This window comes from Oncorhynchus mykiss, chromosome 11, assembly GCF_057628025.1.
Source record: "Oncorhynchus mykiss isolate SJ-2025 chromosome 11, ASM5762802v1, whole genome shotgun sequence".
Classification (NCBI taxonomy): domain Eukaryota; kingdom Metazoa; phylum Chordata; class Actinopteri; order Salmoniformes; family Salmonidae; genus Oncorhynchus; species Oncorhynchus mykiss.
The window spans coordinates 42,188,731-42,209,741 of record NC_143032.1 but is presented as its reverse complement, the minus strand read 5'-3'; the positions used below and the strand labels follow the sequence as shown (position 1 = coordinate 42,209,741).

Genomic DNA, 21,011 nt, shown 5'->3' with positions numbered 1-21,011 from the left:
CCTGGTTTTGTTGCTTGTACCTGGACTGCTGTCCAGTCGTGTGGTCAGGTGCCACAAAGAGGGACTTAGGAAAATTACAAATGGCCCAGGACAGGGCAGAACAGCTAGCCCTTAAATGTACATGGAGAGCTAACATTAATAATATGCATGTCAATCTCTCCTGGCTCAAAGTAGAGTATAGATTGACTTCTTCACTACTTGTATTTGTGAGAAGTGACATGCTGTCTGTTTAAACTACTAGCACACAGCTCAGACACCCATGCATACCCCACAAGACATGCCACCAGAGGTCTCTTTACAGTCCCCAAGTCCAGAACACACTATGGGAGGCGCACAGTGCTACATAGAGGCATGACTACATGGAACTCTATTCCACATGAAGTAATTCATGTAAGCAGTAAAATCGAATTTAAAAAACAGATTAAAAAAACACCTTGGCAGCAGCTAATGGGCATCCATCATAAATACAAATACAAACAGGCCTGTTGAGTTTGCAGACACCCAGCTGCTTTCATTACACACACACACACACACACACACACACACACACACACACACACACACACACACACACACACACACACACACACACACACACACACACACACAAACGGTGAAAAAGCCCACCATATTGGATGTCATCTGGCAACCCAACACCGACACAGTGTGTGTATGTATATGTGTGTGTGTGTGGGGGGGTTTGTGTGTGTGTCCACGTGTGTAAGACAAAAAGATGCTCAGTGACGACATAACACCTCCCAAATGGAGAAAACTTGGACAGGCTTCTTGGCGCGTCTCATTGCCTTTGTTCCGTCTTTGCTATTTGAGATGACAACAAGGCGACAGGGCTCCCTTTCTTCCATCCCATTCAAATCCAGCGCCAAGCCTATTACAGGACGTGTTAGACGTACGGGGAGCATTGTTGTGGAGACACTGGGTAAACCAAGGCAGATGGGAGAGGCTATGTCCCAGGGTTGGAATAAACACTCCTTCGTAATGTTATGCCATGGTTTAGCAACAAGTTCTGCCGGTGTGAAAAAGGCAAGTGCTGAGCATTAGCGGTAAGTCACTGCTAAGAGCCATGCTAAGACCTATGTGTAAATAGTATCAGATTCACCAAAGTAGTGTACGTGCCTATGTTTACATGGATGTATGCATATACTATATGTATTACAAACTCAGCAAAAAAATAAACATCCTCACTGTCAACTGCGTTTATTTTCAGCAAATGTGTAAGTATTTGTAAGAACATAACTCAACAATTGAGACAAACTGAACAAGTTCCACAGACATGTGACTAACAGAAATGGAATAATGTGTCCCTGAACAAAGGGGGGTCAAAATCAAAAGTGACAGGCAGTATCTGGTGTGGCCATCAGCTGCATTAAGTACTGCAGTGCTTCTCCTCCTCGTGGACTGCACCAGATTTGCCAGTTCTTGCTGTAAGATGTTACCCCACTCTTCCACCAAGGCACCTGCAAGTTCCCGGACATTTCTGGGGGGAATGGCCCTAGCCCTCACCCTCCGATCCAACAGGTCCCAGACGTGCTCAATAGGATTGAGATCCGGGCTCTTCGCTGGCCATGGTAGAACACTGACATTCCTGTCTTGCAGGAAATCATGCACAGAACGAGCAGTATAGCTGGTGGCATTGTTATGCTGGAGGGTCATGTCAGGATGAGCCTGCAGGAAGGGTACCACATGAGGGAGGAGGATGTCTTCACCGTAACGCACAGCGTTGAGATTTCCTGCGATGACAACAAGCTCAGTCCGATGATGCTGTGACACACCGCCCCAGACCATGATGGACCCCCCCACCTCCAAATCGATACCGCTCCAGAGTACAGGCCTCGGTGTAACGCTCATTCCTTCGACAATAAACGCGAATCCGACCATCACTTCTGGTGAGACAAAACAACGACTCGTCAGTGAAGAGCACTTTTTGCCAGTACTGTCAGTTCCAGCGACAGTGGGTTTGTGCCCATAGGCAACGTTGTTGCCGGTGATGTCTGGTGAGGACCTGCCTTACAACAGGCCTACAAGCCCTCAGTGCAGCCTCTCTGAGCCTACTGCGGACAGTCTGAGCACTGATGGAGGGATTCTGGCGTTCCTGGTGTAACTCGGGCAGTTGTTGTTACCATCCTGTACCTGTCCCGCAGGTGTGATGTTCGTATGTACCGATCCTGTGCAGGTGTTGTTACACGTGGTCAGCCACTGTGAGGACGATCAGCTGTCCGTCCTGTCTCCCTGTAGCGCTGCCTTAGGCGTCTCACAGTACACACTTTGCAATTTATTGCCCTGGCCACATCTGCAGTCCTCATTCCTCCTTGCAGCATGCCTAAGGCACGTTCACACAGATGAGCAGGGACCCTGGGCATCTTTCTTTTTGTGTTTTTCAGAGTCAGTAGAAAGTCCTCTTTAGTGTCCTAAGTTTTCATAACTGTGACCTTAACTGCCTACTGTCTGTAAGCTGTTAGTTTCTTAACGACCGTTCCACAGGTTCATGTTTATTAATTGTTTATGATTCATTGAACAAGCATGGGAAACAGTGTTTAAGCCCTTTACAATGAAGATCTGTGAAGTTATTTGGATTTTTACGAATTATCGTTGAAAGACAGGGTCCTGAAAAAGGGACGTTTCTTTTTTTGCTGAGTTTATATTCTATATTATGTATTATAACACCAACATGAATCATGCATTGTTATTTTCTGGGCACAGGTATTTGTTTATGAATGAGCAGAGGTGGAGAACAATTATTCTGAATTAAGACCGAGCATAGTCCTGTAATATGTTTTCTTCACATCAATGCATCGACCCCAAAAAAGTGTGTTCTGATAATATATCACTAAATACAATCACTATAATACTATATCACTCAGGAATGAATTAAGAACCCTTTTTAATTAACAAAAGCCAATTGGATTTTATTGTTGTTGTTCAAAGAGCAACAGATTAAAAGGTGTTTCGAAACAAGTAACAAAAGATGCTTCCAGCAGACCCACCACCATCATTCAGCCAGAACACATGTAATGTATTCAGTAATAGCACTACTCACAATGAGACTTCAAAGACAAGAGAGCATCTCAGGTATAGATGCTCCAGAGAGGCTTAACAAAAGCACCAGTGGGAATAACTATTAGGCTCTTAGACTGCACTAGACTGTACATCTGCCACCATCCACAAATAACCAGTGTCCATTAGCTAAACAGGTTCCAACCAGACTTCTCCTTGTGTTCAGACTTCCCAGGCTAGGGATCTAAAAGGGCAGAGTAGCTACCAGCGACAATATGACATGATGCTAGGAGCTTGTTATCGTAGGGGTTCTTTGATGTCAGAAGGAACCGAAAGGACCTATTTAAAACCCAGGGAAATATGACTCTTTTAGTTGAGTTCTGTTCAGTCGAACACAGGTTTTGGTCTAAATGGTATTTTTTGTTATCAATTATCAGTTAATTAAATCATGGAATTATGCTAGAGGAGTTCATTTATATTTTGTGCCACACGTCTCTGCATTTTTATCAGATATCTCCCGAGACAAATGCCATCGACGTTACCAGCTTAATTAATTGTTAGCAGCGTTTCAGGTAATGGCAGTATTGAAACACATTTCAGAAATATTGGAAGAATATCAACCAAAAATGACGAGCCTTTTAATAAAAAATGACAATCTTCCCAATCCTAGAGTGCATATCAACAGTGACCGAGAGTATCACTGGTAAAGTACAGTGGGAATCCAACAGACACCATTTTCAGAAGGGTGCAACTACTGTAACAGTAAAAGAGATTTCCAAAACCCAAACCTTTTCTTCATTTTCTGGGGAACACCTTCAAAACCTAATATAGTGTTATTCAGTTCAGTGTGTCATTGATCAAGGTTTCGGTCTGAAAATTGAGGGATTTTCAGATGGATGGCTGAAGCATATCCACAGAAAAACCATGCAGAGTGGTCGGGGGGGGGGGGGGGTAAAGGACTTTGTCAGCCACTCCTCTGGCCTCGCTGAGTGCGAGATGTGGACTGCTGGTGGTGGTTGTGGTGACTGCAGGGTGAGGGCGAGGGCAGGGCAAGGCCTTACCTTCCTGGACCGCCTGGAAAGGGTTGTTCCCGTCCACAAACTCCACGGAGATGGTGATCTTCTCCGTCTCCAGGATCTCGTTGTTGAGGTTGAGGTCTGCCACGGCCATGCGGAACACCTCGTCATCCTTCCTGGCAGACTCGTCAAAGATGGCCCCTTTGGGAAAGAGAGAAAGAAGGGAGGGAGAGCAAAGGAGAGAGCAAGAGGGGGGGGGGGGGGTAATGATAAGTGATCATCGTGTCTAAGGAAAGTCTCTTGGGCCTTATTCTGTACGTGGGCCTAAACATCAATAGAGCAACAATCCATTTGCTGGGAAGTAAGTAAGGTATGCCACAGTCAATGGGTGTATACAATACAGGAACATTCCACCTACATCCTGCAGGAATCCAAATAGAGACAGCATCTCTACTTTTGGCCTTGCATTTCCTCTCTGCTTGTTGCCTGCAGCAAATGAGCTAGTAATTGTTTAAACCTGCTCACTGAAGCAATGCTAAATGCATTTTGCTGACCTGCAAATAGTCATCATTTAGAAATAGATTGTGTGTATGATGCAGACTGGTGATTCATACAGTAATCTCACCAATTCGGAGCTAAGCTCACATTTTGGGGCCAATTGCGGGGCAGTGTGATTTTTGGTCACCCTCTTCATAGACCTTCACAAAAATTACAGCAAGGTAACATCCTGAGGATTGTAGTAGCCTATGCTATGAACCACGTCAAGCGACAAAGTCAGTCCTTGGGACCATGTGCACTGGAGAGTACCCGTCAAGTTAGACATTCCACTCCCATTGCCATCCCCTCATTTAGCAACAAAAACACTTTGTAAACGTTTCATCATGTGTGTTCATTGTTACTGGCATTTTCAAGCGTCCTACTGCTAGATATGTCCAATCACACGCAGGTTAAGATTGTTAATTTATCATTTGAAGTACATTGGAAGAATCTCAATTGCATACTTCTCGCTCAGTTTTTCCACTCAGACCACTCCCAGACTGTCCTAGCAAAATTCTTGCTTGAGAAATTGCTAAGAAGCTATTTCTGTTTCCTTTTACCATTTTTATTTAAACCAGTCACAGTAAGGTAGCCCACTTAATTGTTACCCAGAAATGATTTGATATTGAGATAAAAAATGACTGCATTGGACCTTTAACTTTGGTTATTTAGAATTTAAGGCACATTGTATCGCCAGCCTGTAGGCCTACTCACAACCGCATGATGTTTGTGGACTAGTTTGGAGAACGAACACGCCTGTGACGTCCACATACACTACCGGTCAAACTTTTAGACACATCTACTACTAATTCAAGGGTTTTTCTTTATTTTTACAATTTTCTACATTCTAGAATAATATTGAAGATATCAAAAATAGGAAATAACACATTTGGAATCATGAAATAATCAAAAAATGTTTTATATTGGAGATTCTTCAAAGTAGCCACCCTTTGCCTTGATGACAGCTTTGCACACTCTTGGTATTTTCTCAACCAGCTTCACCTGGAATGCTTTTCCAACAGTCTTGAAGGAGTTTCCACATACGCTGAGCACTTGTTGGCTGCTTTTCCTTCACTCTGCGGTCCAACTCATCCCAAAACCATCTAAATTAGGATGAGGTCGGGTGATTGTGGAGGCCAGGTCATCTGATGCAGCACTCCATCATTCTCCTTCTTGGTCAAATAGACCTTACACAGCCTGGACGTGTGTTGGGTCATTGTCCTGTTGAAAACAAATGACAGTCCCACTAAGCCCAAACCAGATGAGATGGCATTTCGCTGCAGAACAAATAACACATTTTCACCGGTCTAATGTCCATTGCTCGTGTTTCTTGGCCCTAGCAAGTCTCTTCTTCTTATTGGTGTCCTTTTGTAATGGTTTCTTTGCAGCAATTCAACCATGAAGGCCTGATTCACTCAGTCTCCTCTGAACAGTTGATGTTGAGATGTGTCTGTTACTTGAACTCTGTGAAGCATTTATTTGAGCTGCAATTTCTGAGGCTGGTAACTCTAATGAACTTATCCTCTGCAGGTAACTCTGTGTCTTCCATTGCTGTGGTGGTCCTCATGAGAGCCCGTTTCATCAAAGTGCTTGATGGTTTTTGCGACTGGACTTGAAGAAACTTTCAAAGTTCTTGAAATGTTCCGTATTGACTGACCTTCATGTCTTTGTGTTTCTCTTTGCTTATTTGAGCTGTTCTTGCCATAATATGGACTTGGTCTTTTACCAAATAGGGCTATCTTCTGTATAACCCCCTACCTTGTCACAACACAACCAATTGGCTCAAACGCATTAAGAAGGAAAGAAATTCCACAAGGCACACCTACTAATTGAAATGCATTCCAGGTGACTACTTTATGAATTTGAGAGAATGCCAAACGTGTGCAAAGCTGTCAACAAGGCTATTTGAAGAATCTCAAATATAAAATAGATTTTGATTTGTTGAACACCTTTTGGGTTACTACATGATTCCATATGTGTTATTTCATAGTTTTGATGTCTTCACTATTATTCTACAATGTGGAAAATAGTACAAATAAAGAAAAACCCTTAAATGAGTAGCTGTTCTAAAACTTTCGACCGCAAGCGTAGTTAACCAACAGGTTCACGTGCCCAGTAATCGTAATGCTCCATGTTGAAGGGTGTTTTCCCAATATTTGTTGAGTGTTATGAGATCGTGTCCTGATATGTTGAAATGAATTATGTAGTGGCCATTGGCCTAAATCAGAACTATTGATTATATATGTTCATTGATGAAATACCTGTTTAGGGGCATTTTGGATTATTCCAGTTCCAGTGTTCCTGAGAGCTTATTGGGCTAGAGTGAGTGTTGTCCCAGGGCTCTCTAACTCAGCTGTGCGAGGAAATATTGACACAAAGTTATAGGTCTGACTAGTTTGAAAACGGTAGCTAGAAGCCAGCAGCTTCGGTGTATCAGCCATTTAGTTTATGTTTGATACTTTTGTCAGTCAAATGTTTGCCAACGCATCATGTAAATTATATGAATGATTCCAGCTTTATTGACCTTCTCTGCACCTGTAAATAAATACCACCATTTTGCACCTGAAGTCCACCTGACTGCTGACGCTTGGCACCCCTGAAAAGACCGTAGAGTCCACTATCTTACAAACATCAAGCGAGTCTGTCCTAAAGAAAATACATCCACTGTATGACTGTTCGGTGTGTTGTCTTGTTTTCCTTGCATGGTTTTAAACGCCATGCAATGTGAACGAGAAAATACTAACAAAAACACAGTTCCGCATGAATAAATGGTCAAATAAAAGACGCATTCCTTCATCTATTTAATTAAGCTGCATTATTGATGCGACTCAAATGTGGTTCAGGGTGAATGGAAAGAAACATAGCCCACAAAGAGGTCTGATTGAAACAGATCAAAGAATAAAATACCTATCCCTTTGAGAGAGTGGGGCATAGGCCGATACCTTCAGGGATGTGATTGAGCCCTCTGTGATGGGGGTGTTATGTCTGACTGGTTGTACAGTAGTATGGTAAATATACTATTAAATATACCATCAAATGTGAGCTGGTGGTCGGTTGTGAAATCGCCTGGTAAAGACAATGCTTTCAAAGCCCTGCAAGAACTCTGTCAGACAAGACAAATCTCCCTCCCAACCAGCAGCAACGTACTCACTTTGTCTCCAATCCTCCGCAAAAAAATAATAGCTCTTTTATCTGGGCCCCAGAATGGAGTTGCCATAGAAACAAAACTCAAGGTGGAGACTTCAAAACACGCTTTAAAGCTGCATATCGCACCCGTGGCGGTGTGAAATGCTATAGAGGGGGGGGGCAATATTTTCCCTCAATGTCCCTCTAAAGTGGCCGCCTCGCTCTGTTTTATTCCCTTAACTGAAACCATCAGATATTTAAATGGTAGAATAATTCAAACATCTTAATGGAAATAAATTACTGGTGGGGGTTGATTTTAAGGCCTTTCCACCTGTGATTCGTTTTCATTTCGGTGAGTGATTCATGATCCATTGATGATGATTAAGTGCATCGAGCCTTTATACCCATAGAAACATGAATTAGGAATGAGCTCATCCATATATATTCATCAAATATGATTCATCAAAATAGTATGAGTAATCAACGGACAGAGTCTCAAAAACATACAAATGTGCTTTTGAAGGTTGGCATTGGAATCCACTGAATTTAAAAGAAATAAATAATAACAACTTGTTTACTTTCTACTGACCTTCAATCACAACTTAAATCACTGAGCTTGTTAAATGATGATATTTGTCTCCTAATGTTCCCCAGCTGGGAAATAATGAGTGATTCTACATCTGATCTCAGAGCTGTGACCAGATACTTTATCAAGGGATGGTACACCATACTAGTCTGTGCACACTGGCACCTGCCAGCAGCTGCAAACTCACACATAGCACATAGCAAAAGACAGTAGAAGGTCAAGGCCCCACTGTGCACATTATGGCCATTGTCACATTGATTAATGTCTCCAAGCTCTCTCTAGTGGAGAAAAAGTGAAGATTATAATTTTTTTTTTGTGTGTGTGTGTGTGTGTGTGTGTGTGTGTGTGTGTATGTGCGTGTGGACGCAGGCCTGGCGGACTGCACTGGTATGATGTGGATGGCAGCACTGCGTGCTGATTTACAAGCAGCCTTCCTCCTGCTCTAAACTCTTCTCCAGCATGGCTCCTCCAGCTCTTGGACAACTGGATTGTGAGGAAAAAGCAAACGTCACAACATATATCAGAGGAGACGATAAAGGCATTGCATCTAGTTTTATACCGATGCTCCAAGGGCAACAGGGCTCAAATGCACAATATGCGATCATTGCTATTTCCACAACAGCTATTTGGATTGAAGGCAGAATACATTCATTTGGGAAATGCTATTGACTCCCGGGTGCTTTAAACATGTATCTGATATTGCTGCTGTTGTTTACTATGGTTTCCTGAAGAATATCCAGTTTGTCAGTTAGTCCTATAACGTCTCCAGTAGTAGGTTCCTGCTGACTTCCCTTTTATGAAACGACACTTATCGTTTGGCCTTTATTCGGTTGAATGAAAAGCACACATTGTTAAATACACACTGAGAGAATCAACATGAGTTCCCTTTTAACTACAGCAAATCACCCAACAGAATAGAGGCTTTTTTCCAATTTCCAGCACTATTATTTCGCAACGTCAATAGAGCTCGCATAATTAGCCTGTGTGTTTAGACTAAATCATTTAGCATTAATGAGCAATTGTCTGGACGGGAATGACTTCACTTACAATAAGAATTGAGGGAGTGTGAAGGAAGCTTGTTCTCTCCTGACAGGGTTAGACTTGGAAACAGACTTGTCAGCCTTGTAGTGTCCAGACCAGTTAGAAGATGACTACTAGGGCAGCTGTGCAGCTGGATAGGAAAAGACACGTCTCTCAGGCTGTCCAAGCAGAGGCAGGATTCAGAAGGTTATTTAAGTGGGGGCAGAGAAGAAGGAGAGTTATTAGCTCTAATTGCACATCATTCCTTTATAGGCTATACCTGTATACTGAATCAATCTCTCTCTTTCTCTCTGAACCCAACTTGCAATACCCCACTGAGATACAGAGGAATACCACTCCCTAACACTGGTCTCCACAGCCTAGTATGGGCTGATTGTGACGAAGCAGCCCCATGGCGGTTCTGGCTATAATAATGATAATGGAAGAGCCTTTCCACGTTGATGACAATGACAACAATGACAGTGACAGAGGGGATGGAACCGCCCACCTTGATAGCAATTGAAGGATCATGATGATGATCTGTTATGATGAAAGCAAGATTGAGACGGCGTGGGTGATGATGAGGATGAATTAGTATGCTTTTGCCGGGGGGAGTGGATGGAGTGGATGGAGGGGTGGTGTTTAGGGGAGGCCTGTGAGTGCACATGTGAGGGCGGTCAGATTTACAGCCCATGCCTTGTCTGGTAGAAGGACGTGGCAGCTGACACCTGGGAGACAAGGGCGATTAATTGGCTCTGGGAGGCCCAGGGGAGAGCAGTAATCGTCTGATAGAATGTGATAGAAAACGGCAACACACCGCCATGTTTATCACGCCGTATGGCAGCCGTGGCCACGCACAGTAATAACTCCACTTCTCATTGGTGGGCCCCAGCCACCTCTCATCATCACTGCTCCGCCGCATACAAACACAGAGCCCTCTTCAATTTCTACCTCTGATGAGACTGGCTAGGTGTCCACCCCTGCACCAGGCAGGCAGAGTCACAGAGCTTGTCACAGAGCTCCACTATGTGTGACTCTGTGCTAGCAGGAATATAATGGTGTGTGGGCAGTGGTGAGTGAGTTCACAGCAGCCACTGTCGTAGGGAACTATGTGTTCCTGAAATAGACTAAGGAGGAGGCATGTCAATTCTCATACAGCAGGAAGGAGACTAAATCTTACGGTAGGACTAAGTGACAAAAATATCCACGTGTACGTGGGTATCAGCAATCTGCTTCTGCGAAATCTATTACCGCCATTGTGTAAAATTGAAATGATCCCGAGGACATGGTTTGTACTGTGAAATCCACATGTGCCATTTTCCCTTCTCCTGCTGGCTGAATACACACTTTCATTATTATCATGGAAATAAATGGCTTCATCATTAACGCGGCAGCAAAGCTGCCAGCCAGCTCACTGGCTTTGCTGAGCCAATCTAAAGCCTCTCCATGGCTGTTCCTCACCTTCCCCGGCTGTGGGGACACCTTCTCCCTGACATTTAATAAAAGTGGGCTTAAATGGGGCTGCTGGATGCCTCAGACGTATGGGGCCTGGGAAGGCGAGTTCCCCATTAGATTGGGTTCCTTTAATATTTAACCTTTATTTAACCAGGAAAAACCCATTGAGACCAGGGTCTCATTTTCAAGGTGCCCTTGGGAACAATAAATCAACATAATCAGTCTCAAAACGACACTATCAATTTACAATTTCACATTTCAACAAATCAAATAAGTAAATGACAGTTAATGTCACATCAATCAAAGCATCAATCAAGACACAGATGTTTGGGGTTTTGCTGGATTTTTACAATATGGGTGGGTACAGGCGTCATGTGGAGTATACCCCTTGCCACACACACACACACACACACGAACGTGGACACGCACACACATATACACACACCGCTTTCATGCCATTTCAGATGGTGTTGGGGTGTTTGGTTAAAATCTGCCTAAAACAGCACAGTAGGCTCAAAGTTAATATATAACTTAAGCTAGCACATAACATTTTGAGAACCATGTTTCTTAGAGCTTGGTGAGAGCGCGGTTGTCCTGTGGTTGTTTTGCATACAACCTTCCCAAATCTTAAATAAAGGTTAAATAAAGTTAAAATGAAAAGTACTGGGAAGGGGTGCAGGATACCCAGCTGGCACATAACGGTCTGAGAACCATATGTTTCTTAGGTTGGAATTTCAGTACTTCAGCATAACCTGTAGAAAAGGTTAAAGTCATTTTCTCAAATTGTTTAGAGAACTTTAAGAAACAACGTTGTTCTGTGGGTGTAACGGTTTTCCGTATAAGAAGGAGAGTCGGACCAAAATGCGGCGTGTCTATTGCAATCCATGTTTAATGAAGTAACACACTAAACACAAACACTATCAAAACAATAAACTTAACGAAAACCGAAACAGCCTATACTTGTGTAACCTAACACAGAACAATGACATCAGGACACTAAGGACAATCACCCACGACAAACTCAAAGAATATGGCTGCCTAAATATGGTTCCCAATCAGAGACAACGATAAACACCTGCCTCTGATTGAGAACCACTTCAGACAGCCATAGACTTAGCTACAACACCCCACTAGCTACAATCCCCATACATACACACCACAAACAAAAACCCATGCCACACCCTGGCCTGACCAAATAAATAAACACAAAATACTTCGACCAGGGTGTGACAGAACCCCCCCCCTAAGGTGCGGACTCCCGAACGCACCTCAAAACAATAGGGAGGGTCCGGGTGGGCGTCTGTCCATGGTGGCGGCTCCGGCGCGGGACGTGGACTCCACTCAATCAATGTCTTAGTCCCCTCTCCTCGCGTCCCTGGATAGTCCACCCTCGCCGCCGACCATGGCCTAGTAGTCCTCACCCAGAACCCCACTGGACTGAGGAGCAGCTCGGGACTGAGGGGCAGCTCGGGACTGAGGCAGCTCGGGACTGAGGGGAAGCTCAGGAGTGAGAGGAAGCTCAGGAGTGAGAGGAAGCTCAGGCAGGTTGATGAATCTACCAGATCCTGGCTGACTGGCAGATCTGGAAGAGTCTGGTCGACTGGCAGATCTGGAAGAGTCTGGTCGACTGGCAGATCTGGAAGAGTCTGGTCGACTGGCAGATCTGGAAGAGTCTGGTCGACTGGCAGATCTGGAAGAGTCTGGTCGACTGGCAGATCTGGAAGAGTCTGGTCGACTGGCAGATCTGGAAGAGTCTGGTCGACTGGCAGATCTGGAAGAGTCTGGTCGACTGGCAGCTCTGGCTGCTCCATGCTGACTGGCTGCTCCATGCTGACTGACAGCTCTGGCTGCTCCATGCTGACTGGCAGCTCTGGCTGCTCCATGCTGACTGGCTGCTCCATGCTGACTGGCAGCTCTGGCTGCTCCATGCTGACTGGCTGCTCCATGCTGACTGGCAGCTCTGGCTGCTCCATGCTGACTGGCTGCTCTGGCTGCTCCATGCTGACTGGCTGCTCCATGCTGACTGGCGGCCCTGGCTGCTCCATGCTGACTGGCGGCCCTGGCTGCTCCATGCTGACTGGCGGCCCTGGCTGCTCCATGCTGACTGGCGGCCCTGGCTGCTCCATGCTGACTGGCGGCCCTGGCTGCTCCATGCTGACTGGCAGCTCTGGCGGCTCCTTGCAGACTGGCAGCTCTGGCGGCTCCTTGCAGACTGGCAGCTCTGGCGGCTCCTTGCAGACTGGCAGCTCTGGCGGCATCCTGCAGACAGGCAGCTCTGGCGGCTCCTTGCAGACTGGCAGCTCCTTGCAGACTGGCAGCTCCTTGCAGACTGGCAGCTCCTTGCAGACTGGCAGCTCCTTGCAGACTGGCAGCTCTATGCTAACTGGCAGCTCTATGCTAACTGGCAGCTCTATGCTAACTGGCAGTTCTGAACAGGCGGGAGACTCCGGCAGCGCTGTAGAGAAGGAAGGCTCTAACAGCGCTAAACAGGCGGGAGACTCCGACAGCGCTGGAGAGGAGGAGGGCTCCGACAGCGCTAGACAGGCGAGGCGCACTGTAGGCCTGATGCGTGGTGCTGGCACTGGTGGTACTGGGCCGAGGACACGCACAGGAAGCCTGGTGCGGGGAGCTGCTACCGGAGGGCTGGGGTGTGGAGGTGGCACAGGATGGGTTAGATCGTGAAGGCGTACTGGAGATCTTGAGAGCGGTGCTGGCACAGGACGTGCAAGGCTAGGGAGGTGCACAGGAGGCCTGGTACGTGAGACTGGCACCATCTTCACCAGCCGACTAACACGCATCTCAGGACGAGTATGGAGCGCTGACCCAGGTGCCATCAAATCCCCGACACGCTCCGTCGGGCGAATTCCATGTTTAAAACACCAACACAGCAACTCCCTCATTTCTCTCTCCTCCAATTTCCCCATTAACTCCTTCACAGTCTCTGTTTCGCTCACCTCCAACACCGGCTCTGGTTCTGGTCTCCTCCTTGGCTCCTCACGATAAACAGGGAGAGTTGGCTCAGGTCTGGCTCCTGACTCTGCCACACTCTCCCTGAGCCCCCCCCCAAGAAATTTTTGGGGCTGACTATGGGGCCTCCGTCCGCGCCGCCTTGCTTGCTTCGCAAACTCCATTCTCCTATATCCTTCCGCGCACTGCTCCATCGAATCCCAGGCGGGCTCCGGCACTCTCCCTGGGTCGACCGCCCACCTGTCTATCTCCTCCCAAGAAGTATAGTCCATACTGTACTCCACTTTGGGCTGTTCTTGCCTGTTGACACGCTGCTTGGTCCCTTTGTGGTGGGTGATTCTGTAACGGTTTTCCGTATAAGAAGGAGAGTCGGACCAAAATGCGGCGTGTCTATTGCAATCCATGTTTAATGAAGTAACACACTAAACACAAACACTATCAAAACAATAAACTTAACGAAAACCGAAACAGCCTATACTTGTGTAACCTAACACAGAACAATGACATCAGGACACTAAGGACAATCACCCACGACAAACTCAAAGAATATGGCTGACTAAATATGGTTCCCAATCAGAGACAACGATAAACACCTGCCTCTGATTGAGAACCACTTCAGACAGCCATAGACTTAGCTACAACACCCCACTAGCTACAATCCCCATACATACACACCACAAACAAAAACCCATGCCACACCCTGGCCTGACCAAATAAATAAACACAAAATACTACGACCAGGGTGTGACAGTGGGAATTTCAGTCCTTCAGCATCATATATTCCACAGGTTAAAAAACATACAGTGCCTTGCGAAAGTATTCGGCCCCCTTGAACTTTGTGACCTTTTGCCACATTTCAGGTTTCAAACATAAAGATATAAAACTGTATTTTTTGTGAAGAATCAACAACAAGTGGGACACAATCATGAAGTGGAACGACATTTATTGGATATTTCAAACGTTTTTAACAAATCAAAAACTGAAATATTGGGCGTGCAAAATTAATCAGCCCCTTTACTTTCAGTGCAGCAAACTCTCTCCAGAAGTTCAGTGAGGCTCTCTGAATGATCCAATGTTGACCTAAATGACAAATGATGATAAATACAATCCACCTGTGTGTAATCAAGTCTCCGTATAAATGCACCTGCACTGTGATAGTCTCAGAGGTCCGTTAAAAGCGCAGAGAGCATCATGAAGAACAAGGAACACACCAGGCAGGTCCGAGATACTGTTGTGAAGAAGTTTAAAGCCGGATTTGGATACAAAAAGATTTCCCAAGCTTTAAACATCCCAAGGAGCACTGTGCAAGCGATAATATTGAAATGGAAGGAGTATCAGACCACTGCAAATCTACCAAGACCTGGCCGTCCCTCTAAACTTTCAGCTCATACAAGGAGAAGACTGATCAGAGATGCAGCCAAGAGGCCCATGATCACTCTGGATGAACTGCAGAGATCTACAGCTGAGGTGGGAGACTCTGTCCATAGGACAACAATCAGTCGTATATTGCACAAATCTGGCCTCTATGGAAGAGTGGCAAGAAGAAAGCCATTTCTTAAAGATATCCATAAAAAGTGTTGTTTAAAGTTTGCCACAAGCCACCTGGGAGACACACCAAACATGTGGAAGAAGGTGCTCTGGTCAGATGAAACCAAAATTGAACTTTTTGGCAACAATGCAAAACGTTATGTTTGGCGTAAAAGCAACACAGCTCATCACCCTGAACACACCATACCCACTGTCAAACATGGTGGTGGCAGCATCATGGTTTGGGCCTGCTTTTCTTCAGCAGGGACAGGGAAGATGGTTAAAATTGATGGGAAGATGGATGGAGCCAAATACAGGACCATTCTGGAAGAAAACCTGATGGAGTCTGCAAAAGACCTGAGACTGGGACGGAGATTTGTCTTCCAACAAGACAATGATCCAAAACATAAAGCAAAATCTACAATGGAATGGTTCAAAAATAAACATATCCAGGTGTTAGAATGGCCAAGTCAAAGTCCAGACCTGAATCCAATCGAGAATCTGTGGAAAGAACTGAAAACTGCTGTTCACAAATGCTCTCCATCCAACCTCACTGAGCTCGAGCTGTTTTGCAAGGAGGAATGGGAAAAAATGTCAGTCTCTCGATGTGCAAAACTGATAGAGACATACCCCAAGCGACTTACAGCTGTAATCGCAGCAAAAGGTGGCGCTACAAAGTATTAACTTAAGGGGGCTGAATAATTTTGCACGCCCAATTTTTCAGTTTTTGATTTGTTAAAAAAGTTTGAAATATCCAATAAATGTCGTTCCACTTCATGATTGTGTCCCACTTGTTGATTCTTCACAAAAAAATACAGTTTTATATCTTTATGTTTGAAGCCTGAAATGTGGCAAAAGGTCGCAAAGTTCAAGGGGGCCGAATACTTTCGCAAGGCACTGTATACATTCCATTCTCAGCATCAACAAAACTCTCTCTATCCCTCTATCTTGTTAAGTGTGTTCAGGTGTGTTGGCCACATCCACTAATTGGCCACACCTGATCTTAATGAGTGCTTGTTTCCTTTGAAATGGGGTCTGTTTGAATAGACTAAAATGAACAGCTTTGTATAAGTAAAAAAAAAACATGACATGCTATCTCCATCCTGGTGGCGCAGTGGACTAATTCCATGGATAGAGAGGCAGAAGATCATAGTCTCATTGAGGCTGTGCTACAATAAAGAAATAACAAAATGTGTTTGCATGATTAATGCCTAAGCAAATGCATTTCCATGTGTCCTATCTGTGCTTGGAGTTGAACACAGTTAACCTAAGCTAGCAGTGTTACTAAAACATGCACTCAGAAAGTTATTTGATTACCTTAAATAATCTATCATTTCTGTTCTCAGAGTCTTAGCAATACCTCCCAGGAAAACTTTCAAGCCCAGAACATTTTCAATTCCGTTCTCAGACAGGAAACTTATGGCTTCGTTCCAAGAACCAATGGGAAACCAAAAATGTACGTTCCCACAACTTCCAAGGAACCAAATGTGTCAGCTGGGTTAGAATCACTGGGCTTGAAGTCAGTTGAAAACCCATAACTCTGTAATTAATATCTCTATTTGAATAGCCATTAACACCTTTCCAGAGGTCAGTGTGTGTAGAAAGCATCATTAATGAGCGCCAATGATAATGGCGATGTCAATATTTCCAGATGTTTCGTGCTCATCCGGCTGAGTGGAGTGTGGGAAGGGAATTAGTGCAGAGTGTTATGGTGCTTGACACTAATGGAATGCTGAGCCAATTGTGAAGGCTAACACACAACGTGGCCCTCATCACTGGGGGTTGTCACACAGCATGAGAATGGGAGAGAGAGAGAGAGCAGTACACAGATAGGATGCACAATGCCTGTAATAATAACCACAATGCAGTCTAAATGAAAGATTATGCTAATATCAAACTCTCACTATGACGATCAAAGGTTAGGTTACAAAAGTGTAGTCAACATATCCCTCTAGTAGTATTTGTATGCTACCCCATACCCCAAATAGCAATTCCTCCGTACACCAAGTAGAGGGTGCCGACTCCATGTCAATAAAACATGGGTAAAGTAAGAGATTTTAAAAATCCATGCCTCAAAAACCTACTTAGACACTGCCACTTGGTGTACTCCGGTCATTTTCTGACCTGATGTAGACAAGCTCTAGCCATTTCCTCACAGGCAGGCAATCTATTCCTCAGGGTGCTCCATCAGCACTGGAGGCCTTTCAGGGAGCAGGCCGTCCAAGAGCAGTCTGACCTTACAGAGATGGGGACTAGCTAGCTCCCACCCAGGCCGAGACAGAGCTGAGCTGGGAGTGTCTGGAGCGGTGGCAACCCAGATGTCTGCTAGCAGCTAGTTCCTTTAAAACCCTGCGACTCAGCAGAACATAACAAACCAAGCCTGTTGTTTTATTCATCACTGCAGCAAACTTGGTGGCCTGGAGGACGGAGCCAAGCGCTACTGTATGTAGGCCTATGAGTCTCAATTATACACTCTTTGCTTGCTTAGAGAATACTGTGTATATGGTGTCTTTGTGGGTTAACTTAATTAAGCAATTTTTGTATGTCAGACCTACTGTGCCCTACGACCTAAGGACGTTTTTTTTAGACAGAGGTTGTGCGGTAAGTGGACCTACTCTACAGATACAGACACAGAATCCACCCGTAACATCAATCCAAATCATTTTCGGGGAAAAAAATTAAACTACTATTAGACTATTATAACCCCCAACCCCCACTGACATTTCAAGTCAGTGACAAAAACCACACAGAAGCCTCGCATTACCATTCCTAGCATAAGCCAGCCTTCAGATCATTTTCCAGAGAAAACTTAATATAGATTAATAAGCATTACACAAAGCCACATTGGGGAGAATGGAATGTGTTCTCTTAAATTCCCCTTTAATAATTTATGGGATAATGATACGATGTGGATAAGCACACATAAAAATAACCAGATACAGTATTTATTTCCTCATTTCAGAGGATTTCAAGAGCAGTCATCTACACATATGAGCTGGAAAATTGCATATAAAATTCCAATCTGCTTTAGCAATCTGTTCAGCCCTCACTGTCATTTCGGTTAGCTCTTTTTTGGTTTGCTTTGATATTCCCCAACCAACACTTTTCAGTTAAATGAGAAGAGTTTGATGTGGGGTGAAGTCATTGTGTTACAAATGGTCTGTACATTCAATTCTGGAGTTTTATCAAACACACAAACCTACACCTGTTGCAAGAATCTTGAGGGGAATCTTGGAGAGGATGCAGCCACTCTTGGAGGACAATGGAACTTGGATTATAAAAATGCTTCTTTATCATCTTCCATTGTCCTCCAACAGTGGCTGAATATCCTCTCCACTTCAAAGACAAATGACTCACAAATCCCCAAGCAATCCTTCCTCTGTCCACGCTTGTGCCTATTTGTTACTGAGAGAAAGATACACACATTTATATTTTCCAACATTTTCCCCAAATATTGGACAGCAGAAGTCATTTCACTAATTGTGCAGAAGCACATCACGCTCATGGTCCCACTGGGTACTGTCCACTACGAATCTCCTTTCCTCAGGACTTGGTCCCTCTCTGCTCAATTGCAAAGGACCCCAGAGCCTGCTGAACTTGGTGCCAAGTTCCCTAAACCCTGTTCTCCAAGGAAAACAAATGGTTCCTTGTTCGGTCTTGTCGTTGTTTTTGCATACCTTTTGAGAAGGAGAACAAACATCACAACATAAATTAATTTTCTCTGTGCTCTCTTGGCTCCCTAAACAGAGTCACTCTAATTAGGTAATTAACGAGGATTAAGGAAACTTAACCGCTCAAATCAAACATTTAATTAGAAAACTAAACGGATACTCTAGTCTTTTGTCTGATGGAGTACCAAGGATCGCTGCCATGTCTCTCGGACAAACTGTTTCTGTCTCTCCCCATACTGGTCATCTTTAAAGAGTCTTTACTTAGCAATGCCAAAACTGATCCATCTTGTCTAAGCCTTGTAAGCCTTGTGGGTTGAACATATTACCTTTCTATAGACTAAAGCATTGCTGAATACCTGCAACAGTTTACTAGAACAAATATTAAAGGTCATGCTAAAGGGTAACATCTTCAAGCTTCAGGCCTATCACATCAACTACGAACGTGTTAAATTATTCATTACAAAAATGGTCTGAATGTCTTATGAAGGACAGCAAAGGACATCCCATGATGACCAAGAATTGTGTTCCATGACTGGCTCATACAGCTGGTTACGCAGCTTAATGCAGAGATGTGAGACAAAAGATGCTGTGAAAATCTTGTGTACCGATCAGACATCCGGAAGAACTTTTGTGCAAATGTATACAAGTTTTTCCTTTGAAGAGGGAATGATCCTTGAATGATTAAAATCCAGTGGAGAGTATTCCATTTGAAAGACATTAATGGGGTGAAACGATTGTAAGAGCCTGGATAAGTACTCCACTCTCATCTCGAGCAGTGACATTGCAAGACAATTGGATGCTCTCCCTGTACAGGTTCCTCAGCCGACACACCGGACCTCACAAAAAGACTGCAGTTTGCTCAAACACAGGAAAATCTGCATTGAGAATCAGGGCTTTGTGATGGCCACTCCAATACCTTGACTTTGATGTCCTTAAGCCATTTTGCCACAACTTTGGATGTATGCTTGGGGTCATTGTCCATTTGGAAGACCCATTTGTGACCAAGCTTTAACTTCCTGATTGATGTCTTGAGATGTAGCTTCAATATATCCACATAATTTTCCCCCCTCATGATGCCATCTTTATTGTGAAGTGCACCAGTCCCTCTTGCAGCAAAGCACCTCCACAACATGATGCTGCCACCCCCGTGCTTCACGGTTGGGATGGTGTTCATCGGCTTGCAAGCCTCCCCTTTTTCCTCCAAACATAACGATGGTCATTATGACCAAACAGTTCTATTTTTGTTTCATCAGACCAGAGGACATTTCTCCAAAAAGTGCTATCTTTGACCCTATGTGCAGTTGCAAACCGTAGTATGGCATTTTATGGTGGTTATGGAGCAGTGGCTTCTTCCTTGCTGAGCGGCCTTTCAGGTTATGTCGATATAGGACTCGTTTTACTGTGGATATAGATACTTGTACCTGTTTCCTCCAGCATCTTCACAAGGTCCTTTGCTGTTGTTCTGGGATTGATTTGCACTTTTCGCACCAAAGTACGTTCATCTCTAGGAGACAGAACGCATCTCTTTCCTGAGCATTATGACGGCTGTGTGGTCCCATGGTGTTTATACTTGCGTACTATTGTTTGTACAGATGAACATGGTACCTTCAGGCATTTGGAAATTGCTCCCGAGGATGAACCAGACTTGTGGAGGTCTACATTTCATTTTCTGAGGTCTTGGCTGATTTCTTTTGATTTTCCCATGATGTCAAGCAAAGAGTTTAAGGTAGGCCTTGAAATACATCCACAGGTACACCTCCAATTGACTCAAATTATGTCAATTAGCCTATCAGAAGCTTCTAAACCATGACATAATTTTTATGGAATTTTCCAAGCTGTTTAAAGGCACAGTCAACTGAGTGTATGTAAACTTCTGACCCACTGGAATTGTGATACAGTGAATTATAAGTTAAACAATTGTTAGAAAAATGACTTGTCATGCACAAAGTAGATGTCCTAAATGACCTGCCATATCAATAGTTCCAGTGTTTTCACTGTAGATACTGTATTGATCAAGCACTGACTTTGTCTAGCTTAGTCTAGCTTCACCAAAAGCAGCAAAGGACGGCATGTGTGTATATTTGGCTTCAAAAC

At 44.4% G+C, this 21,011-nt stretch overlaps 1 protein-coding gene across 3 annotated transcripts in view; it reads right to left on the bottom strand.

Moving 5' to 3' along the window:
* The window catches only part of grid2 (glutamate receptor, ionotropic, delta 2), a 559,781-nt gene that overhangs the window by 480,071 nt on the left and 58,699 nt on the right, over positions 1–21,011 (bottom strand). For all 3 annotated transcript variants that reach the window (XR_002475295.3, XM_021620869.3, XM_021620870.3), the window contains exon 2: positions 4,074–4,229. Coding sequence is in view for 2 of the 3 variants with exons in the window: in XM_021620869.3 (XP_021476544.2) it covers positions 4,074–4,229 (156 nt within the window). In the remaining variant the exon portion in view is untranslated. The remainder of the gene's footprint in view (positions 1–4,073; positions 4,230–21,011) is intronic.